Source organism: Bubalus bubalis, chromosome 6 (assembly GCF_019923935.1).
Source record: "Bubalus bubalis isolate 160015118507 breed Murrah chromosome 6, NDDB_SH_1, whole genome shotgun sequence".
Lineage (NCBI taxonomy): Eukaryota > Metazoa > Chordata > Mammalia > Artiodactyla > Bovidae > Bubalus > Bubalus bubalis.
Window position 1 is genome coordinate 97,530,921 of NC_059162.1, and position 25,534 is coordinate 97,556,454.

Below are 25,534 nucleotides of genomic sequence, written 5' to 3' on the forward strand. Positions count from 1 at the left end.
ATGCAAGGGGATCAAACCAGTCAATCCTAAAGGAAATCAACCCTGAATATTCTTTGGAAGGACTGATGCTGAAGCTGAAGCTCCAGTCATTTGGCCACCTAATGCAATGAGCCTACTCATTGGAAAAGACCCTGATGCTGGGAAAAATTGAAGGAAGTATAGGAGAAGGGGGTGACAAAGGATGAGATGGTTAGATGACATCACTCACTCAATGGACATGAGTTTGAGCAAACTCCGGGAGATGGTAAAGGACAGGGAAGCCTGGTGTGCTGCAGTCCATGGGGTCGTAAGGAGTCAGACATGTCTTAGCCATTGAACAAGAATAATAACAGTGATTCCTGTTTGCCTCTTGTATTCTATAGTGATTACTCTCTGTCTGCTACATACGTACATATGTACCTTGATTATATGTGGGGCACATAACTTGTTTCTTTATTAGTTCATACATATTCTAATTGCAAGGAACTATATTCTTGGAACTGTACTTAAAGAACCATACCAGAGACTGCTAAATAATGGTTTGATTTAGACGTCAACATCCTGGATTTCAAGCTGATGTTTTAAAAGGGTGAAACTTTTTCCTTTCCCTTTCTTTCTATTTCCTTCAGTAGGGCATGCATTTATTTTGCACATGAGAGAAATCTAAGTAATTTATGGTCAAAGAGTGAATTGTGATTGTCTAAAAACATGCCCCTCCCCAAATTTTTGATGCCCTTCTGCTAAAAATGTAGTCTGCTTCTTTTGTTCTAGAATGTGGATTGTACCTAGGAGCCCTAATGAATAGAAAGTGACAGAAGTGACAGTGTTAGACTTTTAAGACTAAAGCATAAAAAGAGCTGTGTCTTCTTCCTTGCTTTTCTTTGGGAGAACTAGTTACCATATCATGAGGACATTCAAGAAGTCCTGTGGAGAGGTGTGTATGATAAGGAGCCACATCCTCTTTTTTAAAAGATGGAAAAGAAATGAGTCCTCCAGTCAGCAGCTGCATGAATCTTAGGATGCAAATCCTCTTGGCTCAGACAAGCCTTCAGATAACTACAGCCCAAACAACATCTTGACTCAAATCCCAGGAGAGATTTCAAGCCAGAATCACCTAGTTCAGCCTCTTCCAGATTGCTGACCCTTAGTAACTCTGTGACATAATAAACATGTAATGATGTTTTAAACTGCTAAGTAACATGCTTTGCAACAATAGATAACTAATAAATAAGCATAGTGGATATCATCAATAAAAGTATGTTTGCTGAAAAAGTCATCCACTTAATTCATAGGTAGCTCATATTTAACTTTTTTGTAGTGTATAATGTTTGAAACTTTAAAGTTAGTAAGTCAAAGACAGGGTGAAATGTTTGACTTCCATTATATTAGAATGAAGCAGCCCTGGGCATGGACAACACTGTATGTTTGATGTTTTGATGAACTGTAATTTGTGTGGCTGTCACTTGTGTGCTTCCAGATATTTTCTCAGGTACTTTGTGACTGTTCCTTTGAATTTTACCATTTTCCTCTACTTATCTCAAAACAGGTGTAAGCTGATGATTGAAATGTTGCAAGAAATAGAAACCAGATTCATTCATTCATAGATCTGGATTTAAGCTTCATTTTGGGAAACACTGTTGGAAGAATTGGTAGAGACTTATCTGTCTTCTATATTCAAGAACTATATACCCAGGAGCTGTGAATATTTTTTAGCGTCTAGAGTATGAAAGCATTTCTTGATTATGTAGTTGTGTATGCCTCAATTTTGAAGAGTAAAAAGAGTTGGAATCCACTAAGTATTTTCACATATTTAGAACTTTAATATTATTAACAATCTTTAAAATTTTTTATAGGGAAATACTTGAAAAATTTCTTAATTTTTCCATAAAAGTGATATAATCACTTGTAAGTGAATCATCACTAGTGAAACTGTTTCTTGATAACATTTAACATTAGTTTGTTGTCTTTATCCTTAATAAGAAGTTCAAACTAACAAATAAAGCAGCTGAACCTTGATAAATGTTTGTTACTGTAGGTTGTATTTTCATCAATAATAATTATCTTTTTAAAAGTTAAAATGTCTAATAATACCCTGTCTTTTCTCTTCAGGGAATTGCTCCAAAGCTGGAATTTTCTACAACCTCAGTGATTACTGAATGTCTGATAAGTTCAAGGAAGTGCCGCACTCAGGTTAAAATAATTTAATTAAAGTATTTAATGATTTAATGTATTAGTTCATATTTATTGGTCATGTGGCAAGTGCTATTTTTTTTATTTTGGCTGCAGTTCATTTCACATTTTTTGGATCTTTCAGTTCAGTTAGTTCAGTTCAGTCACTCAGTCGTGTCTGACTCTTCACAACCCCATGGACCACAGCACGCCAGGCTTCCCTGTCCATCACCAACTCCTGGAGTCTACTCAGACTCATCTCCATTGAGTTGGTGAGGCCATCCAACCATCTCATCCTCTGTTGTCCCCTTCTCCTGCCTTCAATCTTTCCCAGCATCAGGGTCCTTTCAAATGAGTCAGCTCTTCATCTCAGGTGGCCAAAGTATTGGAGTTTCAACATCAGTACTTCCAATGAACACTCAGGACTGATCTCCTTTAGGATAAACTGGTTAGATCTTCTTGCAGTCGAAGGGACTCTCAAGAATCTTCTCCAACACCACAGTTCAAAAGCATCAATTTTTCAGCGTTCAGCTTTCTTTATAATCCAACTCTCACATCCATACATGACTACTGGAAAAATCATAGCCTTGATGAGACAGACCTTTGTTGGTAGGGTAATATCTCTGGTTTTTAATATGGTGTCTAGGTTGGTCATAACTTTCTTTCCAAGGAGTAAGTGTCTTTGAATTTCATGGCTGCAATCACCATCTGTAGTGATTTTGGAGCCCCCAAAAATAAAGTCTGTCACTGTTTCCACTGTTTCCTCATCTGTTTGGCATGAAGTGATGAGACCAGATGCCATGATCTTTGTTTTCTGAATGTTGAGCTTTAAGCCAACATTTTCACTCTCCTTTTTCACGTTCATCAACAGGCTCTTTAGTTCTTCTTCGCTTTTTGCCATAAAGATGGTGTCATCTGCATATCTGAGGTTACTGATATTTCTCCCGGCAATCTTGATTCCAGCCTGTGCTTCATCCGCCCCAGCATTTCTCATGATGTACTCTGCATATAAGCTAAATAAGCAGGGTGACAATATACAGCCTTGACATACTCCTTTCCCAATTTGGAACCAGTCTGTTGTTCATGTCCAGTTCTCACTGTTGCTTCCTGACCTGCACACAGATTTCTCAAGAGGCAGGTAAGGTGGTCAGGTATTCCCATCTCTTTCAGAATTTTCCACAGTTTATTGTGATCCACACAGTCAAAGGCTTTGGCATAGTCAATAAAGCAGAAATAGATATTTTTCTGGAATTCTCTTGCTTTTTCGATGATCCAGCGGAAGTTGGCAATTTGAACTCTGGTTCCTCTGCCTTTTCTAAAACCAGTTTGAACATCTGGAAGTTCACGGTTCACATATTGCTGAAGCCTGGCTTGGAGAATTTTGAGGATTACTTTGCTAGCATGTGAGATGAGTGCAATTGAGCAGTAGTTTGAGCATTCTTTGGCATTGCCTTTCTTTGGGATTGGAATGAACACTGACCTTTTCCAGTCCTGTGGCCACTGCTGAGTTTTCCAAATTTGCTGACATTGAGTGCAACACTTTCACAGCATCATCTTTTAGGATTTAAAACAGCTCAACTGGAATTCAATGACCACCACTCGCTTTGTTCGTAGTGATGCTTCCTAAGGCCCACTTGACTTCACATTCAGGATGTCTGGCTCTAGGTGAGTGATGACACCACCGTGATTATCTGGCTCGTGAAGATCTTTTTTGTATAGTTCTTCTGTGTATTCTTGCCACCTCTTCTTAATATCTTCTGCTTCTGTTAGGTCCATACCATTTCTGTCCTTTATTGAGCCCATCTTTGCATGAAATGTTCCCTTGGTATCTCTAATTTTCTTGAAGAGATCTCTAGTCTTTCCCATTCTATTGTTTTCCTCTGTTTCTTTGCATCTCTCCTTGCTATTCTTTGGAACTCTGCATTCAAATGGGTATATCTTTCCTTTTCTCCTTTGCTTTTCACTTCTCTTCTTTTCACAGCTATGTGTAAGGCCTCCTCAGATAGCCATTTGCTTTTGCTTTTTTACATTTCTTTTTCTTGGGGATGGTCTTAATCCCTGTCTCCTGTACAATGTCATGAACCTCCATCCTTAGTTCATCAGGCACTCTATCAGATCTAGTCCCTTAAATCTGTTTCTCACTTCCACTGTATAATCGTAAGGGATTATATTTGAATCTTTAAGGCAATTATCATAGGTATTTAGCATTTTGTTTACATGTTAATAAGTGTTAATGTGAAAAGCTTGTTACCATTGGTAGATGGTACATTGACTTACTTACTTCATGGTTTTTTTTTGTTTTAAATGGAAAGAAATTAAACTGCCAGAAAGATGTTGGGATCAAGAAGTCCCACAGAGAACCAGATTGGAGGCTTCTATAAATCTTAAAGAACTTAAAGTTCAAAGGATTTGCTAAAAAGTTCCCTTTTTATCAAATGGGACCACAGGTACTCAGACTGGGTTATAGGTGTTTAGTAGGTATAGCTTCTTGAGTGTTTCTGATTCCTTAAGGGACTGTTGCTCAAGTTTGGTAGCTGTTCTAATGCTATCAGATCAAGAGAAGCTTGGCTATTTCAGTTTAAGTACCTTCTATGTTTGTAAAAACTGTCTTTAGCAAACTCAGATATCTGGATCTAATACTCCATTTTGGTCCAACTTTCTGCTGAGTCACCAGGCTCATCTTGCTACCCTGTCCGCAGATGATCTAACAATGTCCAGGCATTACTCATACATATGTGGCTGCATTATGACCAGGTAACAATGGGCAGCCTGTGATGATGAGCCAGGACTATATAAAGCCTAGTGGCCCCAAACAGGGCAGGACTGGACCTATGGTGGGAAAACTAGAATGTTAATTTCCTACATTCACAGTTTAACAGTAAATTTTCTCAGGGTGACAACAAGCTAAGAAAGGTAAAATATAGTTATAAGATTATCAAGGGGATCTTTTTTACTTTGTTTAGCAAGACATTTGCTATGTCAGAATTTAGCCTAATTATTTGTCTTTTAAATGCAAGATGAAATACTGCTGTTAGAGGTCTGATGATTTGCTTGCCAGATGTAGAGCTGGCTTACTGACTTGTTTGGAGATATGCTCTGTGCACATTTATAAATTGTCGTAAATTCTTTCCCTGATCAGAACAAGTTTCCTTTCCACGCTGGGGTGTTCGCTTCTGCTGATGGGTGGGAAGTTCTCTTTTTCGGCCAGGGGTGTGGCGTACACACAGAAGAGTGCACACGCTCTAAGTGTACAGCTTGGTGGGGACGCCTTACTAATGAGAGCTGTCATCCCACTGGTAGTTTCACTGGACTAGCGTTTGCTCTCTAAGCTTTCGGCTGACTTGCTGTTTCAGCGTTTGTCATTTGTTCTTTGTGGAACAGAAATGTGAGAAACTAGTTACTGATGTTAGTGTTTAAGAAAATATTCTTGAAAATCAGACAGATTTGGTTTCAAGTTCCTCATAAGACTGATTTAAAGATTTGAGAATATATGTGCCTGGCATATAACATATAATTAATAAATTGTGTGACTGTTACTAAGGTTATAGTTTTAATTAAGATAATTGAGATGTAGAAGACATAGATGAGATATTAGAATATATTGTCTGATAGGTACAACAGAGTATACATTTTTACATTAAAATTGTAGATGATAACAGGCAGAATTTTAATTTTATGTGATATTGTTTGAGAACAATATCACATAAAATTAAAATTCTCAAACAATATCACATAAAATTAAAATTCTCAAACAATATCACATAAAATTAAAATTCTGCCTATTATCCACAATTTTAATGTAAAAATGTATACTGTTGCACCTATCAGACAATATATTCTAATATCTCATCTCTGTCTTCTACATCTCAATTATCTTAATTAAAACCATAACCTTAGAAACAGTCACACAATTTATTAATTATATGTTACATGCTAGGCACATATATTCTCAAATCTTTTAATCAGTCTTATGAGGAACTTAAAACCAAATCTGTCTGATTTTCAAGAATATTTTTGTAAACACTAACATCAACAACTAGTTTCTATACCTGTGGCAGATTCATTTTGATGTATGGCAAAACCAATACAATATTGTAAAGTTAAAAAATAAAATTAAAAAAAAATTTTAATGGTTATAAAACAGCATTTTCAGCTTTAAATAGTTTAAAATAAGACAAACCATTTTAATTTTTAAGAGTAAAATAAACTTCATATGATAATTTAGGTTTATAAATATTTATAATGATCTTTATTCCTTTGGGAACATTTTTTTTTCAAGCTTTTTAAATCACAATTGATGTCACCAATTGAATGGACTGATAATAATAAGGTATATTATTGGGATTTTCTGGAATAAATCATTTCTATTTACTTTCTTTTACCTACCACAGATTAGAGTTTATCATTAGTAGTAAGTAGTTAAATATTACATATTAATAAAGTAACTTTATTAGTATGTTTGATAATCTATATCAGGTTTCCTGTGTAACTAAGTAACTTAAGATGTTTCTCACTGTTGTGGCTTGGCTGTGTTGTTCTTTTGGTTTGGGCTGGCTAGGCTAGGGCTGAGTGGTCTAGGATGGCTTCACCTAAATGTTTGGTAGCTGGATGACTTCTTGATCTGAGAGGGACTTTACATTCCTGGTATTTGGCTTGATGTCAACTGGGGTGATGGCCATAGACTGTCCTCATCTAGCAGGCAAATTTCAGCTCCTTCACATATGGCAGAAAAGTTTTTCTGGAGTAAAAGAAGGCAAGCAGTTTTGTTGTCTCCTTTTGTTACAATTGCTATTGCCTGGTAGCTGATGGAGGGAGCCATTTTGTATGAAACAGTATAAAACAGCCACTATTTTAAGTTTTGTTAGACATTAATAGAATACATTAAGGATTGATTAGGTTAGAAAGCATGAATCTGTGGTAGATGCAGCACAGATATGCCTCACTTTCTGTATGATATTCAGCATTCAAAAAGTGTAATGAAGAAGAAAGTTCGAGTTAGTTTTGGTTTGGTATAAACAAAAGTGGGTAAGAAGGAACTTTACAGCATTGCTGAAATAGGTAATGATGGATTCATCTGCATCTGAAAGTAAGAGACACTAAAAATGTATGAAGATCTAGGGGAAAGAGATCTAGGGGCTGAAGAGGACAGGAGGGCAAGTAACAGATTCAGTGAAAATAAAAGGAGTAGGTTGAGGAAAAGAAGGTTTGGTCAACAAGAGATTTTCAGAGTTTAGGGTGCAGTGGATCTGAATAATGATGAAATCTAAGATAAAGTAGAAAGAAGTAGTTAAAGCTCAGCAGTAAAAAGTCTAAGTCCAAGGTCTTGGAAAGAGTCATTGCTTGAACATTTTATTAAACCTCAAAGGTTCATGTGCTAACATTGCTGCTGCTTTGAGTCAGTGTGATGTCATAAAGATGCATGAAATGGGATGAAAATTCTGAATTACTTGTTGAAGTCATTGAACAAGGTGGGAGAAGGTCCAGGAGCATTAACAAGAGCTAGAGAAGAAAGAAAGATGATGAAATAATCTGATGCTGCTGGTCTGTATGAAACTTGTGGACTTACTTTTTTCCTAATCAGGAAATGTTTTCTTGTTTTCCTATTTTCTTTTCTGTTTATCTGCTTTAAAAAATGCATGACTTTTCTATTTTATGTTTGTATTTTATTTACTCTAAAATAGATACCCGTAGCAGGTAGGGAGGGAGACTGAAAAGGTAGAAAAGGGCAGAGGTAGGTTAGGTGGTTTTTTAAAGTTATAAAGTTAGGAGGACATTCACAGATTCTTAACCGTCTGTTTTCTCTAATATTGGAAAGCTTATAAATCTAGATAATGCTTGAAGTGGTCTTAACATTGTTTATTTGTGACCCAGCTTTTGTAAGGCAGAATAATTTTTATTTGAATAAAATATCCTAATAACTCAAAAATTTTAGAAAAACAATCATGTTTGTTTTTAAAATTTTGGACTATTAGCCAATATTATTAGACGATAGAGTACTAGTTATTAAAATTTGTAACATGTCTTTTGGACATTTTTACTTTTATGAAAGTACATAATTAAGACGTTATGGTTACCTGCCATTGAATTTTAAAGTTTGGAAGAGATATTAAAATTCTAATCACCTTGTATAATTCAAATAATATGTTCAATGAAAATATGTAAAAAGATTTACTTCAGATTTTCATATTGTGCAAGTGTATGTAATTATAATAGTATGAATAAAACATATATAGTTTTCTCCATTAGGATTTTATAATCAACTAATTAGATGTGTATTTTTAAGATTATTAAACTTACCCTCTTAAATTATATAGCCAATTATTTGAATACATAGTTATAAATGATAAACCAACATTTACATTAATCTTTAGTATATTGAAAAATAACTTTTTAATTTTTTCTTAGATTTTTCAAATGATTAAATATTGGGCTTTAACTTTTATAAAGTACTTATTATACTTAAGAAGAAGTGTGATACAGTATATTTTACTTGTTACTAGACAGAGTTATTTGGGAGGATATGGATTTGACTTCCCCCAGAATCTGCACAAATAAGAGAGACTGATTAGTTGGTTTTGATAGATTATATGTACCTTATAACCTTGGTTATATATATGGTTTACCCAAGGGTCATAATATGTATAAAGTATATTCTCCTGGCCAAACTAATTTTTATTTTTTATGTTTAGGATAAATTTATTTACCATACGGCTCCAGTTGAAAAACCACACGGCAGACTGCAAAACAGAACATCGAGGTCACAAAAGAAAAAATCCAAGTCACCTGAGAGGAATAAGTATTGCATAAATGCAAAAAACTACGAACAGCCTACAATTTCTTCAAAATCACACTCTCCATCTCCCTACACAAAAAGACGCATGTGTGAGCTATCAGAAGACACCAGGCGGCGGCTGGCCCATTTAAATCTCGGCCCTTATGAATTCAAAAAAGAAACAGATAAACCTCCATTTGTGATTAGACATGTATGTGTTCTTTGAAACATTTCCATTTGAAACTGATCTAATTTGTAATTGCACTAAAATATTACTCAAACTTCTTTCAACTTCTAGCTTATATGAATAATTTTTCTTCATGAACTGTATGTTAGCCTAGCAATCTAAAATGGAAAATTAACTTAATAAAAGAACATTCTTTTGCAGCCTTTAAACCTGACAGAGATCAAGCTCCATTATGAATCCCATAAGTCCTCTAAGTAGCCGTTTCCTTTCTTCTTATAAGTGGACAGTGTAATAACTTTACAAATTGAACTGATATATAATTGACATTAGTATTAAAATGGCAGAGTAGGATTTTAAAATAGGAACTAGTTTTCTTTGTGAAAAGGAAGACACCCACCCCTCAGCCCTTTAAAAAATTGTAATGGAAAAGTTTCCCTTGTAATTATGTCCCTTGGGTAAACCTTATATAATGGAGTTTGAAGCAAATCATTTGATGGGAACGGAAAGGCCTTTGAAAGAGACGACTCAATTTTAAGGGTAATAGAGTTTCTAATCTTTCTGTATGGAAGCCTGTTATGATGTGTTTTGTGTTTAAAGCTTGTATCCATATGATAGTCAAAAAGATTTTGGCTAATTTTTAAGGGTCTATAGTCCATCCTGAAGGAGACCAGTCCTAGGTGTTCATTGGAAGGATTAATGCTGAGGCTGAAATTCCAATAGTTTGGCCACCTCATGTGAAGAGTTGACTCATTGGAAAAGACCCTGATGCTGGGAGGGATTGGGGGCAGGAGGAGAAGGGGACGGCAGAGGATGAGATGGCTGGATGGCATCACCGACTCGATGCACATGAGTTTGGGTGAACTCCGGGAGTTGGTGATGGACAGGGAAGCCTGGCATGCTGCAATTCATGGGGTTGCAAAGAGTCGGACACGACTGAGCAACTGAACTGAACTGAACTGAATAATACTTAATAAAAATCTTTCTCAGAATCTTCATAATTTCTTTAATTTTTATAAAAGTATTTTACCTTAAAAGCATTTCAGTAACAAAAATTGCAAATTAATTTAAAAAATGCTTTATATAATAATAAACTTGAAGATTTAAGTGCCTGTAGAAGCAAAACAACTTTTTGAGGTATCTATAAAACACTTTCTTACTTTAATGTTTCCAGTGCATTTTCCCAAATTTTAAAATGTGAATGTAAATGCAAACAAGTAAACATGTTCCTTTGATGGTCTAATAGCTTTTTTAACATTTGTGATACCATTTTAAAAAAATTTAAATACACTTTAAGCAATATTTCATTCCATTTTCTTATTTTGACTATGTATCTTTTATTATTTTAGCCTAAAGTAATAGATTTTTATTGTAAAAAATAAAAATTTTAATAGTTACGGTAACTTTTAAATGGTTACATTTTATTGAGATCATTGTAATTGCACTTGTCTTATTTATAGAACTTGTTTATAGGTTCTGGTCACTGTTTTTGGTTGTTTGAACAATATCCAGATATGATTACTTGCTTGTTTGATGGCAGTTCCAGAATGCCTTTAATTTTGTTTGCCCACAATTGCAAATTAAATTGAAAAGAAAGGACATGCTAAATTCTAACCTGAAGGAATATTAGCACTTTAATTAAAATACCTATGTACAAAGATAGCTAGGAATATTTTGAGCATTAGCCACATAAAAATTGCTTAGGGAAATAACTACTCTTAAAATGTTTAGTATTATTTTCATGTCACTACTTAAAATAGAATAATTTTATTAATTCTTGGCATAAATTTTGAGATTTTTATTAAATGATTTCCCTTTCAAATTTCCAATGAACAGGAAGAAATACATGCTTCTAAGTTTATAGCTACAAAATTACTTACAGTGACTGTAAAGGACTAGATTTTTCCAACTGTGTTTATAAACATATGCCTCCCACCTCTGTAACCATTCATGATTTTCAAAGCACTTAACAAAATTGGTAACCAAGCAAAATTTTAATTTGATATATGAATATACAAAATATAATACTCTTAGGAAAGACATTCTAGTTTTATAGGTACTGTATAAAAAGTAATCTTAAAGAATAAAGAAGTTTCAAGAAACTAGTATGCTCCCAAACAAACCAGCACAACCATTCTATGAGTTAAGCTACATTCTTTGCTTTTTTTATTTATGTGGAAGTTAGTATTTTTTTCTATTCTAGTAAAATAGTCATAATATAATATTTTTATTCTGCCATTTCATATAAATAGAAACATACAATTTTTGCCTTTTTGTCTTTTTTCATTTAGTACATTTAGTACAGTGCTTTCAAGTTTCATTTGTGTTGCAGCATGTATCAGTACTTGATTCTTTTTATGGCTGAATAATTCAGTGTACATTTTGTGTATCCATTAATCTGTTGATGGACATTTGAGTTTTCACCTTTTAGTTATGTGAATAGTACTTCTGTGAACATTCGTGTACAAGTTTTGTTTGAATATCTGTTTTAATTTCCAACTGCTTTAATACCTAGGAGTGGGATTATGGGGCCATATGGGCTTCCCTTGTGGCTCAGACAGTAAAGAATCTGCCTGCAATGCGGGAGACCTAAGTTCAGTCCCTGGGTCAGGAAGATTGCCTGGAGAAGGGAATGGCAGCCCACTCCAGTATTCTTGCCTGGGAAATCCATGGACAGAGGAGCCTGGAGGGGCTACAGTCCGTGGGTTCACAGAGTCGGACAGAACTGAGGGACTAACACATGGTAATTCTGTGTTTAGCTTGTTGAAGAATTGCCAAACTGTTTTCCAGAGTTTGTTCTGTTGTGTTTTCACCAGCAGTGTATGATGTTTCCAATTTATCCACATTCTCACTAATGTCTGTTATTTTCTGTTTTATTTTTATTGTAGCTATCCTGAGGGTGTAGAGTGGTATCTCATGATGGGGGTAAAATAGACTTTTGACTTGCATTTTACTAATGATTAGTGATGCTGAATGGTTTTTCATGTGCTTATTGGTCATTTGTATATCTTTTTTTTGGAGAAGTGTCTTTTTAAAGTCCTTTGCTCAATTTTTTTTTATTGAGTTTTTGAAGTTTGTTGATATATTCTGGATATTAATGCCTTGTCAGATAGTAATTTGCAAATATTTTGCCCTACTACATGGGTACCTTTTCACTCTCTTGATATTGCCCTTTTATGTAAAAAACTTTTAATTTTGGTAGATAGAGCTGTCTTTTTTGCACAGATTTAAATCAGCCTGACTCTGTTAGAAAACATGGATGACTGTTAATATGTTATTCCTGTACTCAGAATGCTGGCTCCTAAACACAGCCAAGTAAAGACACTAAATTCAAAATTTGTATGCTAAGGAGACAAGTAATAAAAGGCTAAACTTGTTTTTGAAATGTAGCAAAGTAAGATTTCTTTTTAACTCTGTGCCAAGTCGCTTCAGTCATGTCCGACTCTGTGCGACCCCATAGACGGCAGCCCGCCAGGCTCCGCCGTCCCTGGGATTCTCCAGGCAAGAACACTGGAGTGGGTTGCTATTTCCTTCTCCAATGCATGAAAGTAAAAAGTGAAAGTGAAGTCGCGCCATGGACTGCAGCCTTCCAGGCTCCTCCGTCCATGGGATTTTCCAGGCAAGAGTACTGGAGTGGGGTGCCATTGCCTTTTAACTCTGTAGTGAGAAGCAAATTAGGCAATAGAGTAATGGACATTTCAACTGTAAATCTGTTGATTTTAGAGTGGATTCAGAATATAACTTAAAATTTCTGGGATTTAAATTTTACTTAAAAACAAATAGCAAAATACTTGGCTAAGCTCTGATTTTGGAATGTGCCTGAACTATGTAGGCAGTATCGTGTTAACCTGATGATATGTGATCTATGCACCTTACTTGATTTTCTGTTACCATTAGACTGAAAAAAAATTAAGCTTTTTGTTACATTGAAATTTTCCTTATTCTAGGTCGATCCCCCAAGTCCCAGGGCCGATGCTCTATTTGGATCTCCTGGCAGAGACTGTGAAAGAGATGGATGGTCCAGGCTGCACAATGGTAATATACAAGTTATCTCCATTGTTTTAGTTATCTTTCCTATATTCCAGTGTTTATCTTGGCATCAATTAAAAAAAACAGAATCTTAGCTATATTGGAAAGTAATGTTACAATGACACTTTTTAAAACTTATGGGACACCCAGGTGGATACTCTCTAAAAATAATAGAATTTAAATGCTGCTATAAACCATCTTCTTTGTGATTCAAAACACATATTAGCATATTAAAGACTGTGATACCTTTTAGTAAAACAAAACAACAACAAAAAACTTTGATTTTGTTTTGCTCAACAATTTTTAAATTTATTTGGCCATGAAACCTTTTTCCTGCTTTAACATGCATTACTGCTTGTGGAACAGGCTTTGGGAAATACAGTTGTAAAAAGAGTTCAAGCTGATACTTTCAGACATACATTTACACGTATATTTGAATGTTTGCTCAGCCACTTATTTATAAATGGAGCATTCTTGAACAAATTATCTTAACTACTCTGATTATCAGCTTATTGAAGAATGAAGATAACATGATAAATATTACTATGCAAGATGCGCTAGCACACAGGACACTTAATATCAACTGTCACAATAAAATTTATATTTCAGGAAAGATAACATTCTTTAGATTTAGTTTATAACAATTTTTTTTCATTTTTAGGCCTGATCCTAATAGTTAGATAGGTTATTTCTAAGTTCAATATGAAGATGATTTTAATAAAGAAGATTAAATAGTATTTTATAGTTGGGGGTGTGTGTGTGTGTGTGTGTGCGCGCGCACGCGCGCGTGCACGCGCACTCAGTTGTGTCTGATTCTGTGACCCTACGGACTGTAACTCACCAAGCTGTACTGTCCATGAGATTCTTCAGGCAGTCACAAAAATGGAGTGGGTTGTCATTTCCTTCCCCAAGGGATCTTCCCGACCCAGGGATTGAACCAGCATCTCCACGTCTTCTGCATTGGCAGAAGGATTGTTTACCTCTGAGCTACCTGGGAAGCCTAATTAGGGACGTCTAAGTATTAATATCTGTAGACGCTGGCTAGTCAATTCACCAGAAGCCTTTAAGTTAATTTATTGCACACTACGAAAAAGGCATAGAAAAGTGAGAGTAAAAAAATATAATTAACATATTGTGAGCTTTGTCTCTTTCTGATTCTAAACTCTAGTATATAATCTCTCTCTCTTTTAAAATTAGGATATAAAACATTCTTGTCTAAGAACATGAAGAGTTTGTGCTCACCTATTTTCCTTTTTTAGCATTAATTGGGAGATAAATAGGGTAATTTATAAGCCTTTTGTACTCTGAATAATAGATGATATGAAATTAGGAACAGATGTTATACTGTTTCCCCTCTTGGACTAAATTTATAGACATTGAGTAAATATGCTTTAAAGACCAGAAAAATTGAAAATGACTTCAATATAGACTTTTCTTGGGAAGATGTTTTTGGAATGCACTTAAATATCTAATTTCCCCTAACAATTATTATATATTTCCCAGGAGAACTGTTATAGTTTCTAGTAACTTCATATCAAAGCAATCAGCTGCCTATATAGAGGTACAATTAGGTCAATAATGAGGTGCTTTTTCTTTTAACTTTTTATTTTGTTACAATTTTAGACTTATAGAAAGTTGAAATAGTACAAAGAATTCCCCTATGCCTTTTACTCAGAATCTACAAATATTAATATTTGGTTTTCCTTCTCCCTCCATCTTTCTCTTTCTTTCTCCTCCTTGCCTCCATCTCTGTATGTGTGTCTGTGTAAAAATTTTTCCCAACGTTGCTATGGACTGAATTGTGTCCCTCAAAATTCACATGTTGAAGTTCTAACCCCCCAGTGGTGTTATTTGGAGATGGGTCATTACCTTTGGGAGGTAATTAGGTGTAGATGAGTTTTGTTCCTTTCTGTCTGTCATGTAAGGACACAACCAAAAGGCAGCCATCCTCAAGCCAGAATGAGAGCTTTCACCAAAACCTGGCTGTGTTGGCACCCACATCTCAGACTTCCAGTTTCTAGAAGTATGAGAAATAAATGTTTATTGTTTAATTCACCTAATTTATGGTAGAAGACAGCCCGAGAAAACTAACACAGTTTTTATCTGAAGGTGATGTAATTATCAAAACAAGAAACTAACAATATAATAATGTTGACTAATCTATAAACCTAACTCAGATTTTGCCACTTGTTCTAATACCTTTATAGCAAAAGGAATGCCACATCATGCGTAACCTTCAGTTGCCACATCTCTTTTGTTTTCTTTAATATGGATCAGTTCTTTGGCCTTTTGTGTTTGTGATCATTTTTAAGGGTAAAGGCCACTTTTTTAGTAGAAAATCCCTCAATTTGGGTTTGTTTTACTATTTTCCTCTTTATTAGATTTATTCTTTTTCTCCCAAAATACAACAGAAGTGATCTATTACTCTCAGTGCAGCACATCAAGATGTATGTGATGTTGCTTTGTTACTGATGATGTTAATTTGCTCACTTGATTACGGTGGTATCTGCTAGGTTTCTGCAGGAAAAAGCTGCTATTTCTTCCTTCCCTTTGTAATTTTGGGGCGATCAAGACTCGGTTAATACTCCTTGACTTTGACCTCTTTACCATATGTTGATGGTTCTTGCTGGAAACAGTTTATTATGGTGATTTTTACCAAATATTTTTTAAATTCCATTTTTCTTTATACATTTATTATTTGCCTTTTACCATAAAGAGTTTCCCTTCTCTTTTCTCTAATTTTAATGCCCCTATTCTTTGGACTGCTTTTCTTTCTGTCTCATAGTTGAGCAACTGTACTTCGGATTCTCATCAGCTATTTAAATACTTGTGGAAATTTCTTACGATAGACTGTCTTAGGCATGGTAAATTTTCACTTATGACTATCTTGTAAATTCTTCTTGAAAATTTTCTTACCAAATTATCTTGCAGAATAATTTTTAAGTTCCTATTGGATACCATTTTCACCAGTGTTGATTGATTTAGTCTTCATTCGAGTCATGTGAAGGTGTATTTAACTATGTTTGATCAGGAAGAGAGTGACCAAAGCTTAGAGAGGCTATGTGACCTGTTGGAGCACTATAGAACTTGAACCCAGATCTTATAACCCCAAGTTCCTTTTTTTTCCACCACTCTCTTACTCCTTTCCCTACTATCCTTTAGATATATTTTATTTTTTTTAGATAAAATCTCCAAGTTTTCTCTGGCTAGAATTTCCATGAAATATAATTCTAATCTATGCAGTCCTTTTGAAGAAACTTAGTATCTCTCGTACCTTAAGAATATTTGGAAGCTTCATCTGGTCATTTGAGCATTTTAAAGCTGTCCTTTTTTAATTTACTTAGGATTTAGCAAATACCTCTCATTTCCAAATGCCATTACTTTGAGGAGTAGGGCTTCAACATACACATTTTGGGAGGACACAAATATTCATTTTGTAACACTGATTTCATGAGATTAGAGGAGAATCAAATAATAGCTAATATATATTGTGTTTTCTGCTAGCCACTATTCTAAGTACTTACATTTCATTGATTCATTACTCACAGTAACCTCAAAAATTTTAGGTACTATTAGTTATCCTCACTTTACAGATGAAGAAATCTGAGATTTAAGGAAATGTAAATTGTTCAAGAGCACACATATACACACACACAATCTAAATTAGTTCTTTCGTTTTCCTTATACTTTTCTTTAGTGTGACCCATACATTAAGGCCCAGCTCAACTTTTTCCTCCTATAGGAAGTTTTGCCTGATTGTCTTCAACTTTGAGACACTGGGCTCTGATATGACTTTTTGATAGCATTAATTGCCAGTACCATTCTGACGTAGCTTGTCCTTTTATGCTGCTGTTATTTGACTTGGTAATAACTTAAGTAAATTAGAAGCACTGTACAACCATGGGCCATGATTTTTATCTCCTTTATCTCCTACATTTAGGATATAGTTAGTGCCTAATTGTTAGTAAGGGTGATTAAATATGAACATTAGGAAACCTCAGATCAAAGTATTAGTTTAATTTATAAAAATGAAAGAAAATTGTAGAAGTTTGTCTGAATTAGAGTAAGTTTATAAATGGTTTTTGCCTGGAGAATTCCATGGACAGATGAGCCTGGTGGACTACAGTCCATGGGGTCACAAAGAGTCAGACAGAACTGAGCAGCTAAGCACAGCACGGCACAGATTATCCTGGGTCTGTATCTGTATAGCCTCTTCTTCTGTACAAAGTGGTTAGGGAAGGTAAAATAGAGACTGTCAAGAGTGTTTTTTATTGAAATGTATTAGTAAAGTAGAGTTTCAAAATATGGTTCTGATTTTCTCATCTGTCTATATAATAGAGATTATAATTCTACAAAGTTGACTCCTTTAAGTAATAAATAGAACACCAAATGTACATTTAGAATGTAGTGGTTTGTTTTAGGGAGAGATTTGAAATAATTTTATAACCCACTGTTGTAAATACTGAGAATAGGTACTTTTATGAATTGTATAATTTAATCATAACTATAACTCTCTTTTGAGGTAAGGTAAGCATTGTCTTTATACTTTTAAAATGAGGCATGGAATTAATTGTGTAACTTGACCAAATTAGCATCTATGGTAAATTGAACCTGGCCTTGTTTGAGTTAGAATTCAATAGTAATGATGTTGATATTGTGTTAGTAATAATAGAAAGAAAGTGAAGTCGCTCAGTCATGTCCAACTCTTTGCGACCCCATGGACTGTAGCCTACCAGGTTCCTCCATCCATGAGATTTTCCAGGCAAGAGTACTGGAGTGGGGTGCCATTTCCTTCTCCAGGGGATCTTCCCAACCCAGGGATTGAACCCAGGTCTCCTACATTGCAGCCACCAGGAAAGCTGTTAGTAATAATAGTTAGCGTTTATTTTACTGCCTCACATGTAATATCTAATGTAATCTAATGAAAGAGGTACATGGGACAGTTGAAGTACTGGAAAAGTCAGAGAATATGCCCATCACCATATTAGAAGTGCTGGTGCCTAAACTGTAATGCACATCTATTTGTCAGAAAGATCTACAGACTACAGGACAGTGTGCTCCCACTTGCTAAAGCTGGTCCTGTTTCCATTACACTCACTTGATTCAGGCATAGACTCCAAGATTAGGAACACTTGTAGTTTGGCAATATCTATCAAGTCTGCATGTTCAAAATATGTATCATCATAAACTGGTTTGTCAACTAAAAAGTGTCCTTTTCATGCACACAGATTGGTTTATCAAATAAAAATTAACATGGTCTATATCAGATATCTCCTACTGTAATGAAAATAATATTTGTGAAATCATTTATTTGCTAAAGAACTTCCAGATTTGAACTTATGCTTATCATCTTTGTAACATTGTTGAAGGATTTTGAAGGTATTTCTGTAAACTGCTGTGTGAATTATAATCATAGAAACAGTGATTGTAGGAAAAAGCAAATATTAAACCAAATTTATTTTTGGTGGAAATATTTATAGTTTCTTTTATACGTCCTTTTTTAGATCATTCTCATCTTGGCTGCTATCGACCCAAGGATTATAAGGTATGTAATAAAAACTACATGTGATAGTTATCCTGACTTTCAGGTTAGAGCATATGTAAATTTCTGATATGTATGGTCAGATATTATCATATTCATTTAGTCAAGAAATTTACAAACAATAATTGTCATATTATGGAATATCATTATTTTGTCTGGAATAGACTTTTCATTGCATGTCTTCTTATAAGTATTTTGTGACTTTTGATTGTTCATTTGGATTAGTTATTTGTGTTTGTGTGTGTGTGAGAGAGACAGAGAGTTAAAGAAAGAAAAATTGGCTGTTACTTTCAGTGACACCTCACAGTAGTAATTCTAAATTTCATTTATTCATTCATACAGCAGCATCCTCATAATTTTTGTAATATCTCATGTAATTTATGCTATCTTTAAAAAACCCACAGAATCTAAAAAAGTGGATATATATATATTATAACTGATCATTTTGCTGTACAGCGGAAACTAACAAAATATTGTAAATCAACTGTACTTCAATAGAAATTAATTTTAAAAATTCAAAAACTGAAAATTCATCTTCTTTTCATTTATAAGTATAAATGAAAATTAAAATAAATGAAAACCAGTATCATTTGCTTTAAATGGATGATAGCCTTAAAAATACAGTGAAAACAAAACAATGGTACTAAATTCTAGCTAGATAACAAGACTCTGAGACATGTTCTCTATTTCCTAAAATGAGATAAGCAATGACATACAGGTGTAGCAGACATTACCAATAGCTAACTGAAGATTTCTGATTGAAAGAGAATTGAAAAGAAAGTACATTTTTTCCTTTGTGATTCACTGTCTTTTAGTGTATGTCCATGCACCATGTAAAATAATCTTGTGTATTATGTAAATTTATTTTGGGCAGCATATTAAAAACCTGCTATATCACTAGTATTTCATGTTCTTCATTTTGAGAAGTATTTCCCCAGGATTTATCTTTTTTGCCTCTAAGTGAAAATTCTTAATAAGAGGAGATATTATATTTAGGAAAACAAAACAAAAATCACACCTTTCTTTATAATACCTTTGTTTATTTACTTGAAGACAATTTATTCTGTGCTTTAGGGCACTGAATAGCATAGTTCTTTGCCATGCATTGATTGTGGTGAAAGAAATACAGAAGAGCCAATGCAGAGTTGTGACTGAGGGTCCAAATCTACCAGAGTGTCAGAATCATATAGGTGGAACTTTATGAAAATCCATTCCAGGCCTACTAAATGAAAATTGCTGAGAATGGAGACTGGAAATTTTTATTACAAGTTTCCAGGTGATTCTTTCGCTGTCTATGCAAGCATTGGCATCTGAGATCATAGCACTTAAATAGAACCATCCCTCATATAGTGTTTGTATAGGGCTGTGCCCTTGTTTAAGCCTGTCCCTAGAGGAGTGTGGGCCTGGCATATTTCACCTGGTGCAGACCCACTCTATTATGTGGAATATACTCAAACACATACATGTATACCAATCTGTGTGATATATATGCTTGTGAGTGTGCCTGTAAACACACACACATGCACACACACACATACATCAAAAAGCATAGTGTTCATTGTCTTGCATGGGAGCTGGGGAAACCACCTTATTTGTAACACCAAGGGATAAGCCTGTCTTTGTACATTTTCTTCAAGTCATGTTTCACAATTTTTATATATTTATTTTCTTCTTTATTTGCATCTTTGTTTATAGTCTGCCTTTAAAAAAAAAAAAAAAAAACTAATCTGTCAGTTCCAAAATGGCAAGGATCTTATTGGTCTTACTTATTGATAATCACTGCTGCTGCTGCTGCTGCTGCTAAGTCGCTTCAGTCGTGTCTGACTCTGTGCGACCCCATAGACGGCAGCCCACCAGGCTCCCCTGTCCCTGGGATTCTCCAGGCAAGAATACTGGAGTGGGTTGCCATTTCCTTTTCCAATGCATGAAGGTGAAAAGTGAAAGTGAAGTCGCTCAGTCGTGTCCGACTCTGAGTGACCCCGTGGACTGCAGCCTACAGGGCTCCTCCATCCATGGGATTTTCCAGGCAAGAGTACTGGAGTGGTACTTAGCATATTGTCTGATACATAGTGTAGATTCCTAAAATATGTGTGTTGTATGAGTGGATTATAAGGAGAAAACAAGTAAACCAAGTATATAAAACTATAGAAAGGAGAGAAAGGTTATCAGACACTCAATGGCACCCCACTCCAGTACTTTTACCTGGAATTGAATTTGCCTGGAAAATCCCATGGACGGAGGAGCCTGGTAGGCTGCAGTCCATGGGGTCACTAAGAATCAGACACGACTGAGTGACTTCACTTTCACTTTTCACTTTCATGCATTGGAGAAGGAAATGGCAACCCACTCCAGTGTTCTTGCCTTGAGAATCCCAGGGCCGGGGGAGCCTGGTGGGCTGCCGTCTATGGGGTTGCACAGAGTCGGACACGACTGAAGCGACTTAGCAGCAGCAGCAGCAACTATAATCCAGTTCTGTGTTGACTGGTCCATTTAAAGGTAGTGTATATATTCAGAATCCCCTTTTCTAAATGAATTATTTTAAAGAGCTTCGCTTCTATCCCTTAACTATCTGCCCACCCTCAACTCTATATATTTCACTTTCAGGGTTAGAGTAGAAGTTAATCATTCATACTACCTTTGTAAGGCTGTCGGTAGTAAGTCAGCTCACAGGATTATTTTTTGTATTGAAGAGGTAGATTTCCATAGGAATACATATTCATCATTGAACAGGGCTGTTTTTCCCATGGAAAAATAAAGGATTGTTTTCATATAGGCGTATAATAGCTGGTAGTGGAACACTATACGGTATCTATAAGGAAAAGAGTTATGAAACTAGGAGTGTTTGCAAGAAATTTTTAGAAAAGCAAGACTTTGCCTAAGCTCTGCTGAGAAATATATTCTGCAGAGGCAAGAGAAGAGAGGTCCACGAAGTGACCCCATTTTGTGTCTTCACCTTATTCTAGAGCATTGCTGTCCTCTTCACATAGTGGAAAACAAAGGAGAACCTGAAGAGGCATATCAGTTTCTTACAAGCCTTGGCCTTGAATTGACACATGACATTTTTACCTACACTCTGTTTGCCAAGAACTAACCAGATGGCCACACCTACATGCAGGGATTGCTTCTCAGCAGTAATTCTGCTCTGAAGGAAGCAAAGATGAATCGTGATGGAAAGCTAGTCCTTTGTTCTGTTACATCTAGAATGCCTTGTTCCTCTCTACTCCCAGCTTCTCTCTTACTATTAAGAAAGATGATATGACTAAAACTCTATTATGTTATTAATAGAAATTAGCAAAAAATCAGCAAAACTAGTAACTGTTTCTGCCTTCATGGATATTTTATGATAATGAGAGAGATAATAAAATCACAAAAATCAATATATATTGGAACTGTGACAAATATCATGAGGGATATGCATGCTGGCTTCAACTACTTATATATTAGGAGGATTTGATCTGGTGAAGGAGAACAGAAAAAGGATTTTGAGGATCGGTGACTGCTCTGGAGGGAAGGCTGCAGACCATGGGGTCGTGAAGAGTCGGACACGACTGAGCCACTTGACTTTCACTTTTCCCTTTCATGCATTGGAGAAGGAAATGGCAACCCACTCCAGTGTTCTTGCCTGGAGAATCCCAGGGACGGGGGAGCCTGGTGGGCTGCCGTCTATGGGGTCGCACAGAGTCGGACACGACTGAAGCGACTTAGCAGCAGTAGCAGCAGCAGCATTTATAAAGGTTCAGTGGGTAGGCAACTAAAAGACCAGTGTTGCTAGGAGTGACAGACATGAGCAGGCACACGGTGTAAGCTTAGGCTAGAGTAGTAGATAGGGATCAAATCTTTTTTGCCATGTTAAGAATTTTGATTATTATCCTAGGTACAATGGGAAGCAAATGAAGTTATTTTAAACAAGATGATACAGTTGGCTTTGTACTTTGAAAATATTAGTCTTGATAGCAGCGTGGACTGGGAAAGGAATGGAGACAGTAGACAAGTTAGTAGACTATTGAGTAGTCAATGTGAGAAATGATGGCTTGGATTAAGATGATAATAATGGAGGTCAGCTGCAGTGGAGATATTAGACAGATTTTTAGGGTTAATGTTGACAGAAAAGTAGACTTGACAAATGGAAAAGATGTACTATGTTCTCCTAGAGAAAACATCAGTGTCATAAAGATACACTTCTATGCAGGGTAATTCAAAAATTAACAAAATCTCAATAAAAATATCTCCAGGCCCTTTTTTTTTTTTTTTTTAAATTCTAGGAACTAAGCAAAAATAGTCAAGAAAAGTTTGAAATCAGAGAGTATTGAAAGGCTCTTAGCCGTGCAGTATTATGAATAACTTTTGTATTTCTGATTTTGACAACTCAGTGTTTTCTTGATACCTTTTATTGAGATAGGAAATGTGGAAAAGCCGAATTATTTAAGTATACAGAATTCTAAATTCTGCTGCAATTTCTTGTTTAACTTGTTTATTAGACTTTGGAGAATGTCTTGACTATTCAGCTCAGAAAAAGATCAGAGCTTAAAAGTAAACCATATGGCACTTGATGTAATCTGAAGGGGATTAATTTTAAGAAGTCACTGAGCGTTTGTTTCTGGCACTTCAGATGGGAATGAAAGCACACAGAAGGAGGATAGGGTTCTCACGTAAGGGAGAGGATAGGGCAGGAGATAAATAGTGGGCTGAAGGCCATTTCTTTCACGGGGTGTGAGGGTATTCTAATAAGACATGATTTTACATTTTCACATTCTTAAAAATGGGCCTTGGCCAACAGATCTTTTAAGGAAGCAATTTGTAAATGCTGAAATATTTTTTTTTTCAATTTTTATTGTGCCAGTTGAGAAGTGCAGACTATTGGATATGTAGGATTTTGCTCTTTTTCATTCTAAGGCATCTTTTACATAAACAGTTTTGTTCATATAAAACACCCTCCAAGGTAGCCACTGTAATTTTAAAAATACTTAGTGAAATTATGCTTTTTGGAACAGTAAATGTGCAATTTAAAATCATAGTATAAATATACGTAAGATGATCAAAAGATTGAATCTGACTTGGAGGGGGCATTGGTCTAAACTGAAACACAGGCATAAGAATCTGACAGCGTTGGTCATTATGTTGCTGATACAGCTTATGTCTTGGGCGCCAACCTAGTGATTGGTATCTTAGAGACCTGACAAATCTGTAATTCTAAGAAGATGGAAGGTCTGGTAGTGGTTTCTTCCAGAAGCATTTTCTCCCATGGAGAAAAATAAAAAGAAGACACTGAGGAAAGTTTTCATGATTTTCTGACAGGTGGCCCAGGGCAAAGTTTTTACTAAGCATTCTGGTAGATTGAGGACATCTGAATCTGTCAGTTCTTAGATTTGGCTACAGGATAGCTTTAGTAGTTCATGTCTGGTCATTTGCTGTGGACTTCCTCTTACAGACTCAGAGCAAAAAGTGACAGAGAGACATATTAGTAACATATATAACAAGACAAGTTTCCACTTGAGATACAAGTTTTCAGATTTGACCAGATAATGACAAGGGTTCTCCATTCCTATAAGACAAAGTAACTCAGCATTTGGGAGCTTTACCAAAAGGAGAGCAGAGTCCAGACCTAATAAGAAGATTCAGTTACCACACCATTGTATTGATAGTTAGAGAGACCCCCCAATGAGGGAGGCCCAGGAGTCCCAGAGGAAAAAACTATTTCTGAGTTGAGTGTCTTAGATGTGGCAACAAGGTGGGTCTGTTTGGATCTTGTTGGATTTCAGGGTTGTCAATTGCCAGCTCACCAAAACATCACCACAATAACTGAAGAATCTGTTGATATCAAGCAAAGCAGAGCTTTGATTATGCAGTAAGGGAGAACATCACCTTTGCAGACTTAGTAGTATCTCTGAAAGGTTAAGAGTAATATCTCTGAAAAGTTAAGGGTGGATATTTATAGGTAAATATTTAAAGGTTAAGTGTTTGGGAGTCTTGGCTCCAGAGTTTTAAGGAAGGGCTTTAAAGCAAGAAGGGCTTTAGCTGACTGTGGCTCAGATCATGAATTCCTTATTGCCAAATTCAGACTTAAATTGAAGAAAGTGGGGAAAACCATTAGACCATTCAGGTATGACCTAAATCAAATCCCTTATGTGACTATACAGTGGAAGTGAGAAACAGAACTAAGGGACTAGATCTGATAGAGCGCCCGATGAACTATGGACAGAGGTTTGTGACATTGTACAGGAGACAGGGATCAAGACCATCCCCAAGAAAAAGAAATGCAAAAAAGCAAAATGGCTGTCTGAGGAGGCCTTACAAATAGCTGTGAAAAGAAGAGAAGCAAAAAGCAAAGGAGAAAAGGAAAGGTATACCCATTTAAATGCAGAGTTCCAAAGAATAGCAAGAAGAGATAAGAAAGCCTTCCTCAGCGATCAGTGCAAAAAAAATAGAGGAAAATAATAGAAAGGGAAAGACTAGAGATCTCTTCAAGAAAATTAGAGATACCAAGGGAACATTTCATGCAAAGATGGATTCAATAAAGGACAGAAATGGTATGGACTTAACAGAAGCAGAAGATATTAAGAACAGGTGGCAAGAATACACAGAAGAACTGTACAAAAAAGATCTTCACGACTTCGATAATCATGATGGTGTGATCACTCACCTAGAGCCAGACGTCCTGGAATGTGAAGTCAAGTGAGCCTTAGGAAGCATCACTACGAACAAAGCTGGTGGAAGTGATGGAATTCCAGTTGAGCTGTTTCAAATCCTGAAAGATGATGCTGTAAAAGTGCTGCACTCAATATGCCAGAAAATTTGGAAAACTCAGCAGTGGCCACAGGGCTGGAAAAGGTCAGTTTTCGTTCCAATCCCAAAGAAAGGC

General features: G+C 35.6%; 1 protein-coding gene across 6 annotated transcripts in view; it reads left to right on the forward strand.

The window, feature by feature from the left end:
* The window catches only part of SPATA6 (spermatogenesis associated 6), a 158,492-nt gene that overhangs the window by 70,976 nt on the left and 61,982 nt on the right, over positions 1-25,534 (forward strand). For all 6 annotated transcript variants that reach the window (XM_025288780.2, XM_044945033.1, XM_025288781.2 and 3 more), the window contains 4 exons: positions 2,089-2,169; positions 8,838-9,131; positions 13,052-13,139; positions 18,638-18,678. In XM_025288780.2, coding sequence (XP_025144565.2) covers positions 2,089-2,169; positions 8,838-9,131; positions 13,052-13,139; positions 18,638-18,678 — 504 coding nt within the window. The remainder of the gene's footprint in view (positions 1-2,088; positions 2,170-8,837; positions 9,132-13,051; positions 13,140-18,637; positions 18,679-25,534) is intronic.